This window comes from Vanessa cardui, chromosome 10 (genome assembly GCF_905220365.1).
Source record: "Vanessa cardui chromosome 10, ilVanCard2.1, whole genome shotgun sequence".
In the NCBI taxonomy this organism is placed as follows: domain Eukaryota; kingdom Metazoa; phylum Arthropoda; class Insecta; order Lepidoptera; family Nymphalidae; genus Vanessa; species Vanessa cardui.
Window position 1 is genome coordinate 10,583,626 of NC_061132.1, and position 15,097 is coordinate 10,598,722.

Below are 15,097 nucleotides of genomic sequence, written 5' to 3' on the forward strand. Positions count from 1 at the left end.
TAAATCTGTTTTATAAATTTACAAAATTACTTTGAGAAATTATATTTTTTATGCTATAAGTTTGCGAGCGAGCATATGAGCCACCTGATGGTAAGTAGACAATGGCGCTGTTAGAAATATTAACCATTTCTTACATATCAAAAGCGTCACCAACCTTTTGAACTAAGATGTTATGTCCTTTGTGCTTGTACATTGGCTCACAGCAACCAGAACACAACAATACTGAGTACTGTTGTTTGGCGCTAGAATATCTGATAAGTGATTGGTAGCTACCCAAACGGGCTTACGTAAACCCCTACCACCACCAAGTAACTATCGAACTCGTAACAAAATAAATGTTATCCCAGATCTTCTAACTGTACAAATGTTCAATTAATTTGTGCTTAGATATTGAATACAACTCACTGATAGGCATGAATATCATGACGTAGAGCTTGTAGGGGTCGCGTATCATGCGCACGGTGCGGATGTACACGAGCGCGCAGAACGTGCGCCAGCACGACGGGCTCGTCTTCACCATCTCGCCCAGCACGTCCGCCGCCACCGGCGCCTCGGGGGTCACCTGCCCCACGCGACACATCAGCACATCAGCAACACCAGCTTATGTATTAAGACTAATATTCTTCCACTTGTAACGACTACTGGATTTTTCTAAACCGTATTCCAGAAGTAGAAGTTTTCGATGTTTACATATTGTTACGAGAGTAACCTTAGCCTTCAATACGGTGTTATGACATTTGATTCTATATCATAATTTATATCACGTTATTATTGCATATTATTAATATATCAGGAGCTATTGAATTTACTTTATTGTATACAATTATTATTCTAATTAATTGATCAATAATTTGTAAAACTGTAATTAATATTATTTTATATGGCATAGCATTTAATACTGGCATGTAACACTATTTCTTATTTTAAATATGACAGAGTTGTCATTATAAAACAATTGGACGATAGCGGGGCATTCTAACAAAAGATAGAGAGATTGGAGCATCATTGTTAAACGATAATATTATTTTGGCCATTCCGGACTACTGAAATTACAATATTTATGCCTGAAGCCTTCTCGCCCTTTCGGATCAAGTCTTGAAAGTCCCGTAGAAACAAGAGAGATATGGACCTCATACATAAAATATACGGCTTTAGTATAATAGACTCTGTTAACAGCCTGTAAATTTCCCACTCGCTTGAATAAATCCTCTTCTCCCTTTTAAGGAGAAGGTTTGAAGCATACTCCGCGCTGCTTTAATGCGGATTGGTGGATACACATATGGCAGAATTTTGTTGAAATAAGTCACATGCAGGTTTCCTCACGAGTACGAGATGATCCTGACCCTATTTACCTTAACGTGTTCGACGCCGTGCGTGGTGGAGTGCAGCGCGTGCGAGGCGGGTGGCGTCGGCAGAGATGTCGTCTTCTGTTGGTCCTTATCGTTCAATTCCTATCAACAGATATTTATTTTTACTTTCTATATTTCTGATTTAATAAATAAAACATCAAATAACAGCTGAATAAAGAAGGAAAAGAAAGGTAGACTATATCTCTTGTCGACTCACCTGGTAGCTCAAGGTCTTGCTCTGCAGCGAGAGGCTGCGCGAGAGTGCGCGAGCGCGTACGAGCTTCACAGACGACACTCCCTCCACAGCCTCCGTCTCCTCCGCGTTCTCCCCCTCCAGACTCAGGAACACTTCCTCCAGGGTCGTCATCGAAACGCCGTAACTCGTTATACCTTTAAATGACAATATTATTATGAATTCATTGGATAGTACAAAGTAACGAAAACTATAGGAATCACAATAACACACGATGCTCAAACAAAAATGTTTACTGTGTTTCGTCCTTTCGCTATGCATTTGAATGCTCAGGGTAAAGAAGAAGTATGAAAATAAGATTAAGTTCTTGAGATAAAAGTGAATGAATAAAAAACAGTGTACAGGGGAAACCTCAAAGTAGTACCAATGACAGAGAAATTGAAAGGGCACTGTTGGATTGGTTTGGACACGTGAACCACAAAAACACGTAAATAAAATAATGTGAGAATGATCGTAGAGGGATGAAGGGAAATAGTACTAAGGACGCAGTATGTGAGGACAGATATGAAAGAGATGGTTTTAAAGGACGAATAATAGAGATAACGAGAGGGAAAGAAATAGTTTGGGCTAAGTCAAGGTAAAATAAGTGTAGTTGCCTATAAGAATACAGTGTAGTACGTAATATCACGGAGATTTGTCCAAACGATTCTAAGCTGTCCCCGCGAGGGCACTCACCGAGGCGGTTGGTCTTGTCGCGGATCTCGTGCTCGATGGCGTGGAAGAGCGGCGGGAAGAGGTGCACGGCGTAGTGCGGCAGGATGTACGACAGCTCGCGGCCGTGGCGCCGCGCCTTCTCCGCGCGCGGCACGTGCCCGCGCACCAGCCGCGTGATCTGGTGCTCGCGGCACGCGCCTGCACGCACACACACGCACACGCACACACTTAGCCAGCGGCCGAGTCATGAACGGACCGAGCAACCTTCTTTGTTTACATTTGGTCATTCTTTTACAAGTGTAATACAAAAAAAACTATTTAAATTTTATGAAGTGGAATTTTTTTTTTCATACATTTCCAATGACAGTTGGAAGATCGCGTGATTTTAAGCCGTTCATGTTTCTTTTCTTATTTGAAACGCATTGTACAGTCGGGATAAGAAAAGGTTCGTTATCTTAAGATCTATATCTCTATTATATATCTCTACTATATCTCTATATCTAGTTCTCAGTGTGAGCAATAATCTGCTTTACCGATGTGACAGTCAATGTGTCAGACAATATGTCACTCTGCTTTACAGAGTGACATATTGCGTCGCAATGATTTGATGTTTAGATTCAAAAGGTACTAAGAGTTTAAGACTTGATAAAGGAATACACTTGAAAATTGACGAAGATTTTCTTACTCTGACTGTACATAAATCAAGTTTAGTGTAATATTATATGTCATAAAAGGTATATCTATTTAAACTGTTATTGATATCTTTTATAATAATATCAAACTGATAATAAAATAAGCATGTCACTTTTTCTATTCACAAAAAACCAAATGTAAATTTTATTTTCGTAACATTAAACAATTAGGTATATATTTTAAACAGTTTCAAATAACTTGGCATTGATCACATTTGTGGAAAGACACTTACCGTCTAAAACCAGCGTCAAATGGTATCCGATTCCAAACTTGTTTTTCAAAAACAGAGATGTTCCAGCGCATCGAACCTAGGAACAAAACCTCATATAAGGGAACGTCCGATTTACATGCTTAAAATACAATCTATACTTATTTTTACATGTGTTGAGTATTTTACTCATGCTAAGTTAACCCTTAAAGTATTTCAGTTTGTATCAATAAACATGATTTCTTGAATGTTTACTGACTTCTAACGTATCAATAACAAATAGTATTCAACCTGTACTTGATGGCGTGCGACCTCAAATATCCCACAGCTGGGTTCGCTTCTTTTATATTAAAATAATATTCGAAATGAACTCCAATATACATTTTGTAAATCCTAGTCGACTCAAATTATTTCTATTAAAAATTCTCCATCACGCAACATAAGACAAATCACGTGAATAATCCTTAAAAATATTAACAGTGGATTATCTGAGATATTTTCTTTTTTATTGAATTAAGATAATAAGGAGACAAATTGAACACATATACCACTTGATGGAAAGTGGTCACAACCGCTCAAATATATTGACAATGTAAGAAATATTAACCGTCCCTTAGCCTATATACCATGGTATTGACTATATATATGTACCATGTGCCTGTAGTTACACTGGTTGTTTTACCGTTCTAAATAGAAGACAAAAATACTAAGTATTGCTGCTTCGTGATACCCAAACGGAATTGCAGTTAACCTTAAAGAATCAATGAATGTCCCAGATATATCAAATAGCTCAAATAACTTAAACGGTATTGCAGGTAAACTTAAATAATCAATGAATGTATCAAATATACCAAATGGAATGACTCCTTACCCGTCCCTTGCTAATAACGGCCTTCCGATCGCCGAGGATGTCGGCCTCGTCCATGAAGTGCGTCGTGAGCAGCAGCACCTTCCCGCGGCGCGCGCGCTGCAGGATGCGCCACGTCTGCCGCCGCGACACCGGGTCCACGCCTGCCGTCGGCTCGTCGAGGATTATTATCTGAAAGATTTGACATTGATCAAAGAAAACTCAATCCAACGATATTTCCGACAACTCTTTCTTTGGATGAATTATTCGTATTCACTCATCCCTCAAACCGAAACACAACAAGGACAGGTGATTACCGGTAGAATATCTGATGAGTCGATAGTACGAACCCAGGGTGGGTTGCACATAGCACACATATCAGGAAATGAAGATTTGGCCTTAATTCAAGTATACAGGCTTATGTTATCAGTGGGTTCAACCCAATATTTAAGGGTTCATGATTGAATCTGTAATCTTCATAACGCTAGAGAGTCTATCAGTAAATACTAACTAAAACTAACTAAAGGCTAGGCTTGATTACTACGTTATGTTGATCATGTGTTAAAAGATAGTTCAGGGGAAAATCATCAACTGTGAATAATGAATGTATTGTATTTCACAGTATTATGACTCACTTTAGGATCACCAATAAACGCGATGGCTATACTGAGTTTCCTCTTCTGCCCTCCAGAAAGATGTTTCGAGAATACCGACGCTTGTTCCAGGAGTCCGACTTCGGATAGAGCTTTATGCACTTCATCAGATATTCTTCTACGTGGTATACCCTGAAAAGTAATTTTTATTAAATACAACACAAGATGAATATAATTTTTTATCTCGCTGTTTTCAGTTAAATACTCTAGTACTTAGTAGTAGCAGATGAAATCCGCGAAATTAAATCCATATAATTAATTCTTATAAATATAGTGTTCCTTAAGAACTCTACTTCTAGTGAACCAAGAACTGGTGCACACTCAGATTAAAGATTGGGTCCAGCAGCTCAGAGAAGTAATAACACACTAAAAGTACAAATAAATCAAATTAAAATATTCGTCTTATCGACAAGGATCTTTGCCAAGATGAACTGTCAATAAACAATTCACCAAAGAGTAACATTCTGAAGACAATCCTCTTAACGGCATATTTACTATATCTTAAAGATATAGCTATATAGCTTAATATAATAACATATCATCAAAATGCAATTCGTGGATTGAAAATAAAACATAATATCCTACAATTTTTTTTAATTAACAGCTTTCGCAATTTTATCAAACTTGCCGAAATGTTGGAAAATTCTTATCAAACCTTGACAGCAGCGAAGAACTGCAGATGTTCCTTAACGGAGAGCAAGTCGAACAGGACATCCTGCTGCGGACACACGCCGATCATCTGACGTATCTCGTGCATGTCGTTCGGATCCCTGGAATTAGTTACACCTTCAGGACTTCGTGAAACTAACTGATATCTAATGTTGTCTTAAATTTTCATTATTACACATTTAAATAAAACTAGTTATTACGGATTTTAATCGCGTATATTAATTATTTTGGACATCCCGACGTTTCGAGCACTTTACAGCGTTCATGGTACCCGTGACCACTATCTGATATCTGATAGCAAGACGGACAAAGTTATGCTAGTCCTAATTGTAGTTACAATAAGGTTCACTTTTATAATCTTAGCTTGCATGCTAATCAAGTGTATTACGCTTAATTACAGTCAGCTGTCTCTAAAACTAAATAAGTCATTTGTTTTTGTTATGACATAGATAAGGGGACGAACAAATGGGTCAAATGATAGTAGTCACATCACCCATAGACAATGTAGCTCTAACAAATAGTAACTATCCCTTGCATCGCCATTGCGTCAACTTGGGGACAAAAACAATATTATATTTATAAGTCCCAAGTAATGAACAGACAGACAGGCACTTGTGCCTGTAGTTTCTCTGGCTGACTCATCCTTTACTGGAACACAACAAAACTGAGGACCGTTCGGTGGTAGAATATCTGATAAGTGGGTACCTACCTAAACGGGTTTGTTAAACCTTAACACCTTAAAATTGCTACTGTAATTTAATTATAGCGGTTTCTGTTAATGAAAGACACGAAAGACTTCTTCGACGAACGTAATGTAACGATGAACGTAAGGTACATATTGTCTCTCACCTAACGTCTAAGCCATATACGTATGCTGTTCCAGCTGTCGGCGCCGTTAGCCCAGTGAGGATGTTGAAGAGCGTGGACTTCCCAGCACCGTTATGCCCCAGCACGGCTGTTATTTGTCCTTCGTAGATGCTCAGGTCAATTCCGTCGATCGCTTTCACTTCCGGTCTCCGACAATGACGAAAACTCTTCTGAAGCCCAACGATTCTGATCGCCTCTTTGTCTTGCAGTTCTCTGAAATAATTCAAATTAAATTGTAATTTAGGAGCACAATATCATTATAAAGCTTGCATAATTATGCTTCGACACAATAGCATACTAAAGCGAGCCTGTGGCGCTCACTGAAAAGACGGGGGGCTACCGCTGGTTTTTAATAGGGCCGGGGCGCTCTTGGCGTCTTGGACAACGGCGAGCACCACATTTTCTTATTTTTTTAAATATGAGACAACATAACATACATTACTCTGATCCTAATGTAAGTAGCTAAAGCACTTGTGTTGTGAAATATCAGGAGTAACGACGGCTACAAACGCCCAGACCCTTGACAACATAGAAGAGTAATGATAATCTAGATCGGCTCGGCTGGGAATCGAACCCGGGACCTCGGAGTGGTGTACCCATAAAAACCGGTGTACACACCACTCGACCACGGAGGTTGTCAACCCATACCCCCCCCCCCCATTTCATGACGGAAACGCGTAATGCGAGAAAAAATATTCTTGCTGCTTAGCGTTTTTCCAGCGAGAAAATAAAAGGCTTCTTAATTCTTGCTGCTTATGTTTGTGTCGGGAGTATCGTTACTTGGGCACGGGCTCGATGTCCTTGTGCAGCGCGTCGCCGTTGGAGTGCAGGTGCTCGGCCGCCACGCGCGCGCGCCGCCCCACCCAGAACGACGGCAGCAAGCAGAACCACGGCTTCTGCTTGATGCCGTACTCGCCTGAAACAACAAACACAGGTTATTAACACAGACATTTATTATTGTATATTGTAAATAGATATTATATATAAAAAAAAAGTATATCCTGCTGAGTTTCTTTCGCCGGTTCTTCACAGGTCTGAGGTATTATATTCCTCACCGGTGGTAGATTTCGACAATCAATAAGAAAGTGTAAAAATTTCAATTTTGAATAAAGGTTTTTGACTTGACTTTGACTTGAGACACAACTTTAGAAGTTATCAATTACGGTCGCATGCGCAAGCGATCCCATGGAATAGTAAGTCTGAAAGGAGAGTCTTATAAACTTCCCGCTTTAAGTGGGGGGCGCATCAGTGTGATTTGCAATGATAACAAATAAAAGGTAGGCAACAATTATGGGCACATTTAACTAGGCTAAGTCTTTTCTACATTGAGATAAGCAAAATTATGACATTTCCCTTTAAATAAAAATTGTATTTCACGTAAAAGTATAATAAATTCGGCCAGAGTAAAAGATCGCATATTTATTCAACTCAAATTACTTGGTACAACCGCGTCCAGCCAGTACGCAGCCAATCCATAGAGAACTGTATCCACTGCCATCATAATGAGACTGCCTCCGAATGGCACTCCGGGACCGCTCCACAAGTTATCCCAGGTCACGCCCACTCCCGCCATGTCCAACACTAGAGCCTAAATATGACAAATTAATCAATACCTTTACCACAACAACCTGCAAATGTTTCATTATAGTCTTAAGCCAAATCTTAAAGCTTCCTTTCAAGAACCAACCTATATCTTAGGTACGGCGGTCGTTTTGTACAGTAATTTCTTATTTATTAATAGTTTTCTTCTAAGATATCTCCTTCAATGTTAGGAAAGATTACATCATAAGGTAAGATCAATGAATTCTGTATAGGTTCATCACAATTCATCAATTAATAACTACTTTGATCAAATTACAAGAAAATAATTCGTGCATGAAATCAAAAAAAATTGCAGATATACTGTAATGTATTTGATCGCTGTAATAATAAATTGTAAGATACCTTGTCCATTGCGAGGGCGTAACAGCTGGAGCTTATAAGAGAGACGAACCAGAAGGCGAGAGAATCAGCGTTGGATACGAACACCTGGATGAAGTACAGCCCGCTCATCAAATTAACGGCGAAACTACCCAGAATTCCAGCAGTCTAAAAATGTACAAAATCTTCATCAACATCGGGAAAATTAGACCACTTATCAACAAATAAACATCGTTTTACAAAGAAGTTCCATTCTTTTAAAATATTTATTAAAATTGATTCTATTAAAACTTTATTATTTAAGCCCAATATATACTACAAGTTAGTTTTGGTACTACAAATTCATAATGTGATGATGAGTTAGATATAATGGATTCAAAATTCAGTTCCAGGAAATTTTCTCCATGATAACAATTTACTAATCTTCTAAGATCAAATAGACAGTTGAATTACCCTGGCCTTGTCGAAGAAAGGCGTAAGCATAAACGCAAATGTAATTATAGTAAATCCAAAAAGAAGCATCAACAGGAAAATCAAGATGTAGGACGAGTGCTGGAAAACCTGCAAGAATGACATTAATCATATAAGTTCAAATATTACTAATAGGTCAAGTCTACCTGGGTGGATACTATCTGTTTATCAAACATTTTAGAACAATAATCGCATAAATCGTCTTTCAACCGTGGGTTTCGATCCCTTAGCAACTACGCCAAGCCGTTTGCGTCTCTGCAATCAAGAGATACCCTGGTGCGACATAGGTATAATAAACTTTAATGGGAAAAACATGTATAGCGACTAATAATTATGAGAATTACAGCGATTTTCTTTTATATATATATATGTATGTAAACGCTAATTTCATAGGTGAGGACCTAAAATAAGGAATAATAGGAAATGAGGAATAACTTACCTTTAAAGTGAAGAGCAAAACTGTGCTGACGATAGATAAAATTGTAACAAAAACGGCGTAAATTAAAAACCATGAACCCCTGAAACAATATTAATACACTATTAATAAAATCGAAGCATTTAACAAACCCAAACATATATTGTTGCAGACACTTATAAATTTAAAATAAGATAAAAGAGATCTGTCAAAAACTGTTATAAGAAGGCGTACTTAATTCGGTTGTGATCGGTTTTACGAATTTTGCCGATGCTACATCTAAGTTGTGTCGTACTATAACTAATCGATCGCAGACTTTGTTAAACTCCAATAGCTTTTTAAAAATGCATTCGATCGTAAAAACAAACTTACCAATAAACACTATCTTTCAATCCCATTATCCTCATCCCCTCCCGTATTTTCTTCTCCTTCTCGCCCACCACAAACATTAGGAGATAGGTGATGAACTGTGACAGCGTCATCACCATGTACATCGGCATGATCACCCTGAAGATCACCAGCCAGTCTCCCGTATGCTGACGCTTGGGAAACTGGCGTAAATCTACCCGAGGTGGAAAGAAACGAGTCCCAGTGTCCATCTAAGAAATACATCAGCAAAAATTAGTAAAGTATAATAATAGTATAAGAGCTTTGAACAGAATAAAGTTATTTGATTAGCAAACAAAATATTGACTTACTTTAATTTTAACATAATCGATCAGAGTCTGCAACGCCAGAAAACCTGTATAATAATACTGTAACACAGGACACGTATCTTCCCTGTGCATTTCTGACAGAGGTATAAGCTGTCCCCCTCTAGACCAGTCCGAAGACCAATCTTTAAATCCTGTTCTTTCTCGACATTTAGCTGGTGAAGTTGTGAGGGTCCTAGTGGAAGGCGTGCCTCCGTCGCGGGATGGGTTCGTACGAATTGTGTATCTGAAATTTTATTTAAAATTTTCTCTATTAGAATAATGTACTGGTATATTGCGAGATGATCGAAGATCGAAGATCGGTCAGGCAAGCATCACTAAGTGTGTTAGTGGTACTTGCTTGCCCAATCTTCGATATACTAAGTGTTTAACTTGTACTTATACTTGAAAACGTACTCGGCACTGCAATATAACATCGTAAGGAAACCTGCACATTGATATAATAAGGTCCAAGCCTTTTTCATCAAAGGCCTTTATATAGGCAGTCTATTTTTCTTTACTTGAATATTAATATAAATATTTTTTTAGTAAATTGTCAATGATCATTTTGATGTATATGAAAATAATAAATTTACATTTAAACTTAAATTGTTATTAAGGGATTTGCTCTACGAGCTGATAACATATGGATGCGTATTCTGATAACAACAATAGTAGACTATTTAGACATCTAAATTAATCACAAAACGAATTGGCATTTGTGAAACATAGGCTATCCCCGTAATCAACCTAACCAGTAATATATAAATTACCTGAGCGGTTCGCCGTAAGCGCCGGGGTCGGTATGAAAAATTACAGCTAGAGGGAACGTCTTGGCGTCGTTGTGGTAAGCATCGTTTAGATCTGTCGTGTTGTTATATCTGATCCAGTTGACAGGATGCTGGCCGGATTCGATGAGCAGCGAGTTTATGTCGTCTAAAAAACCCTGTGAACTCAGCTCGTTTTAATAAACTATTGAAGTAAGAAAGTACTTAAACGCTTCTTTGTCTTTATAATAAATGTTGGAAAAGTTCTTACGTCTCTTAAAGCCTACCCTTTTCTTTTATAAATTATTCTTGTGGTTGTCTGGGGATAAATTGTTATTTGTTATCTGATTGGTCTAACTAGTAGCGGCAGTTATTATGATATATGTATATTATTTTATGCAAAAGGTAGGCGGAAGAAATGGGCTATCTGATGGTAAGTGGTCACCACCGCCTACAGATGTTGACACTGTAATAAAACGATCCCTGACATAACACTCCAGTGCCACCAAGCTGTTATGTCCCTTGTCCCTGTAGTTACACTAGCTTAACCTCAAATCTGAATACAACGTCACTAGTTGTTGCTGTTTGGGGTAGAATTGGATGGTAACCCGTCTGGGTGGGTTTGCATAAAGCGTCCATCAAGTAAAATTCTTATTATTCTTATTAATTTTTTGATAGACTATATGTAAAATTTATTTTCTTACATCTTTTAATTTTGCTAAATACATTTAAAATTACAGAAGATAACTTCACAAAAACACCAAAATAGATATAATTCCTATTTAAGTCACAATTTACAGTACTTACCAAAGTTCCATTGGCAGTATCCCAATCTGCCACTACAGCGACAGAATGGTTATCTGATATGGCGTCGTGGTGGATCCTCAATAGTCTGCCAGGTTTCCTGACTTCAGGAAAGTTTGGGTTCGGCACGAGCATCTTGAGAAATATAAGCACGCCCAAAGAGTAAAGAGGAACCAGAACTTCCTGAAACAAATACCAAGAATAGGTCTTTAAGTTGTGGTTATACCTATTGTAGAAATTAAAAAGTTAGGAGATACACCTAATTATTTGATTTCATTTTTTTTATTTCATTCTATGTAGATGCTTAAGATAATAGTTATTTTACGAATTACTCATTAGAAATGGTTCATATGTTAATTTGAAAGTATTATGTCGGGTTGGACGTGATATAAGAATAATAATTTAATTATATGTTTATTATTTTTTTTAAATCTTCCTGACCTTTTCTACCATCTAATGAAGAAAATAGCTGCGTTCAAACAATTGAATCATTTTTTAACTATTATAAGGTTGAAAAAACACACATAAGATATTCATTTCAAAAGACTAGGTGTATCTTTACGTGAACATACTTTTCTATGTAACTTACATAGAAATAATTTTATTGTGAAAGCTTCTTTAATATACTTACTACTATAAACTATACTTTTCTGTAACTGACAACAAATTTACTTATATTAACTTCAGTTGCTAGTTGTTATTTAATTTGATTAATAAATAAAAATTTTAGTACAATCATAAAACAAAATTAAAAAACTCCAATTGATAAAAATCGCGATGTTAATAAATAAATAACTTATGTAGAGCATTTCGTACAGTTATTCCTAATTTATTTTTGTTCAAGTACTACTAGTGAAAATAAAGGATCATAATTATGAGTTACGTCATATCTAATTATCTGTAGCTCTTACAGGCTACGTCGTTGCGAGTTAAATAGACAAAGGGGCGATTACTCACGGCGAGGGTTTTCCTAGTATCGCGCTTTTTGAGCAACAGACTCCTGACGACAGTGGCCCAGAGTTGCGGCCAAAAGGCCGCGGGCGGACGCGTGCCCATCGGCCCTCGCAGTCTGCTACCTATCGCCACGCAGTCTGGCTCCCTCTCGCATTTTCTGTAAACAAACGCATAAAACTTACATCAAATCATTCACAATTAAAGTTAAAACTTAATTTCATATCCGGGATATTTTATTAAGATAAATGAAATATACGAATTAACCCGTAACTGAAATGTACCTCAACGTGTGATCAATTGATACTTTGTTTATTTACTCTTCGTTATTAATTTGCAACAATATGTTAATATTGTACAGTCAGAGTAAGAAAACCTTTGTCAACTTTCAAATTAATTCCTTTATCAAGTCTTAAACTCTTAGTACCTTTTGAATCTAAACATCAAATCATCGCGAAGCAACATGTCATTCTCGATCGGTAAAGCAGATTATCGCTCATACTGAGCACACGAAAATAGGTCTTAAGGACGAATCTTTTCTTCCCGGCTGTACAATAGCGTGTAACATCGTGTATGTATCTTGTTTTATTTCATTACATGTAATACAATTATAATAAAGGGACATATCTCGATCCCTGCAGCAGGCTGTTCCGTTAGCGTTCTATCAGGTTTACTGTCTGCAAGGAATGCATCGCGTGCCGCAACACAATTCCCATTACAAGTAATAGCCGTATTTTACTTCGTTTTACAAAAGATTTTCAAAGTATAGATAATAATTACAAAATAACATTCACAATTGCAATAATATTTGTCTTCGTCATCGAGTTTTTTTTATGTTATAGGTTGGCGGACGAGCATATAGGCCACCTGATGGTAAGTGGTCACCATCACCCATAGACAATGACGCTGTAAGAAATATTAACTATTCCTTACATCGTCAATGTGCCACCAATCTTGGGAACTAAGATGGTAGGTCCCTTGTGCCTGTAGTTACACTGGCTCACTCACCCTTTTAACCGAAACACAACAATACTAAGTACTGTTATTTGTCGGTAGAATAACTGATGAGTGGGTGGTACCTACCCAGACGGGCTAGCACAAAGCCCTACCACCAAGTAAAGCCCTACCACCAAGTAAAGTGGTTAGCGTAATATTGCAATAAGTTATATTAGACGTGAGAGTATATTCAACATTTCTTTAAAAATGACGACCACGGTGGTCGAGTGGTGTGTACACCGGTTTTCATGGGTATGCCACTCAGAGGTTCGATTCCCGGCCGAGTCGATGTAGATTGTCATTACTTTTCTATGTTGTCTTGGGTCATAAAATCATAGGCACGTAAGTGTGAAATGGACAAAAATTTTAAATCCATTAAAACGGCTTTTACTTTTTTAGGAAGTTTGACTTGACATTTTACAGTATTGTATTGAATATACTAAGATGAAACGATGGGTAACTCATTAGGTACACTTTTCCAACCACTAAATCTGTATTAATATTATAAATGTGAAAGTAACTCTATCGATCTTGCACGTCCAAACCAAAAACCAAATTTGATGAAATTTGGAGTGAAGCAAAGTTGAACAATGAGCTGAGGTGGCCCAGTGGTTAGAACACGTGTATCTTAACCGATGATTTCGGTTTTAAGCCCAGGCAAGCACCCACTATATACATAAGTGCTTAATTTGTGTTTATAACTCATCTCGTGCTCGGCGGTGAAGGAAAACATGAGGAAAACGTGAGGAAATCTGCATGTGTCTAATTTCATCGAAATTCTGCCACATGTGCATTCCATCAGCCCGCATTGGAACAGCGTGTAGGAGTATGTTTCAAACCCTCTCCTTAATGGAAGAGGTGGCCTTAGCCCAGCAGTGGGTAATTTACTGGCTGTTACTTTACTTTACTTTACTTGAACTTTACGGAAGGACATAGACTTCGTTTTATGATATTTATTATAAAAAAGATATTATCGAAATTTCCTAAAATGTATCAAAATCACGGGCTTGAGATAATAAGTTGGGTAAAGCTTTATTGTTAACCAACATATAGCTAATAATTATTTTCGATTTCATCATTCGCATGTTTTTTTCTATCTATATGGGGGTGGCGCAATATTTGTAATGAATACAACATGATTAGGCATATTCTTACAACACGCCAATTCTCTTTACTTTATATGATGAACTAGCTGTGTCCATTACCTTGTACGCCTTTGAATGTAACAAAAAAATATATTATTGTAGCCTAAGTTACTCCCTATTATATCAGTTATCTGCCCGTGAAAGTCTCGTCAAAATCTATCCAGCCGTTCCAGAGATTAGCCGGAATGAACAGACAGACATACATACAGACAGACCGACAAAAATGTATTAAATGTAAAGGTATGTGTACCGTGTATAAATACATACAGTGTACATATGCATTAAGGAAATAGGGGCTATTTTAATATTACAGACACTCCAATTTTACTATATGTATAGATTATATCTTCGTTATGTTACAAGTAGTTGCAATGTATAAAATGAAATGACTAACAACTTGTAAATGTCTTCGCTGAGCCCGAGACTTTATCTCGTGCAAGAGAAGATCCATCTGAATCTCATCCAAGTCGATATTCCGACGGGAATCAGCGAATGTACATAATATTTCCGATAAACTTCCGACACCGCCTCGAGCGGGCAGGAGATGAATTGTAAACACATTTACTTGAAAATTCAATATGCTTGCTCGGATAAACCTCCTATCAACTCCATTGCAGCTCAAGTTGCTAAACGTTTTAACGTGATGCCACTCATTTCCGGGGCAATCAACTTATATTCTTCCACATTGAAGTATTTTAAATGGTTTGTTAAAATATATATACAACCTTATTTGAATATTTTAA

The 15,097-nt window shown here is 37.4% G+C and overlaps 1 protein-coding gene across 1 annotated transcript in view; it reads right to left on the reverse strand.

Annotated features, from left to right (window-relative positions):
• The window catches only part of LOC124532992 (cholesterol transporter ABCA5-like), a 56,650-nt gene that overhangs the window by 16,606 nt on the left and 24,947 nt on the right, over positions 1 to 15,097 (reverse strand). The window contains exons 2-20 of the mRNA XM_047108137.1: positions 12,220 to 12,373; positions 11,266 to 11,445; positions 10,465 to 10,637; positions 9,698 to 9,938; positions 9,372 to 9,598; positions 9,024 to 9,102; positions 8,567 to 8,674; positions 8,138 to 8,281; positions 7,631 to 7,781; positions 6,974 to 7,109; positions 6,176 to 6,406; positions 5,313 to 5,427; positions 4,640 to 4,789; positions 4,029 to 4,196; positions 3,182 to 3,257; positions 2,278 to 2,454; positions 1,567 to 1,739; positions 1,353 to 1,451; positions 406 to 562 (exon numbers count right to left, since the gene is read on the reverse strand). Of these exons, the coding sequence (XP_046964093.1) occupies positions 406 to 562; positions 1,353 to 1,451; positions 1,567 to 1,739; positions 2,278 to 2,454; positions 3,182 to 3,257; positions 4,029 to 4,196; positions 4,640 to 4,789; positions 5,313 to 5,427; positions 6,176 to 6,406; positions 6,974 to 7,109; positions 7,631 to 7,781; positions 8,138 to 8,281; positions 8,567 to 8,674; positions 9,024 to 9,102; positions 9,372 to 9,598; positions 9,698 to 9,938; positions 10,465 to 10,637; positions 11,266 to 11,445; positions 12,220 to 12,373 (2,939 nt within the window). The remainder of the gene's footprint in view (positions 1 to 405; positions 563 to 1,352; positions 1,452 to 1,566; positions 1,740 to 2,277; positions 2,455 to 3,181; positions 3,258 to 4,028; positions 4,197 to 4,639; positions 4,790 to 5,312; positions 5,428 to 6,175; positions 6,407 to 6,973; positions 7,110 to 7,630; positions 7,782 to 8,137; positions 8,282 to 8,566; positions 8,675 to 9,023; positions 9,103 to 9,371; positions 9,599 to 9,697; positions 9,939 to 10,464; positions 10,638 to 11,265; positions 11,446 to 12,219; positions 12,374 to 15,097) is intronic.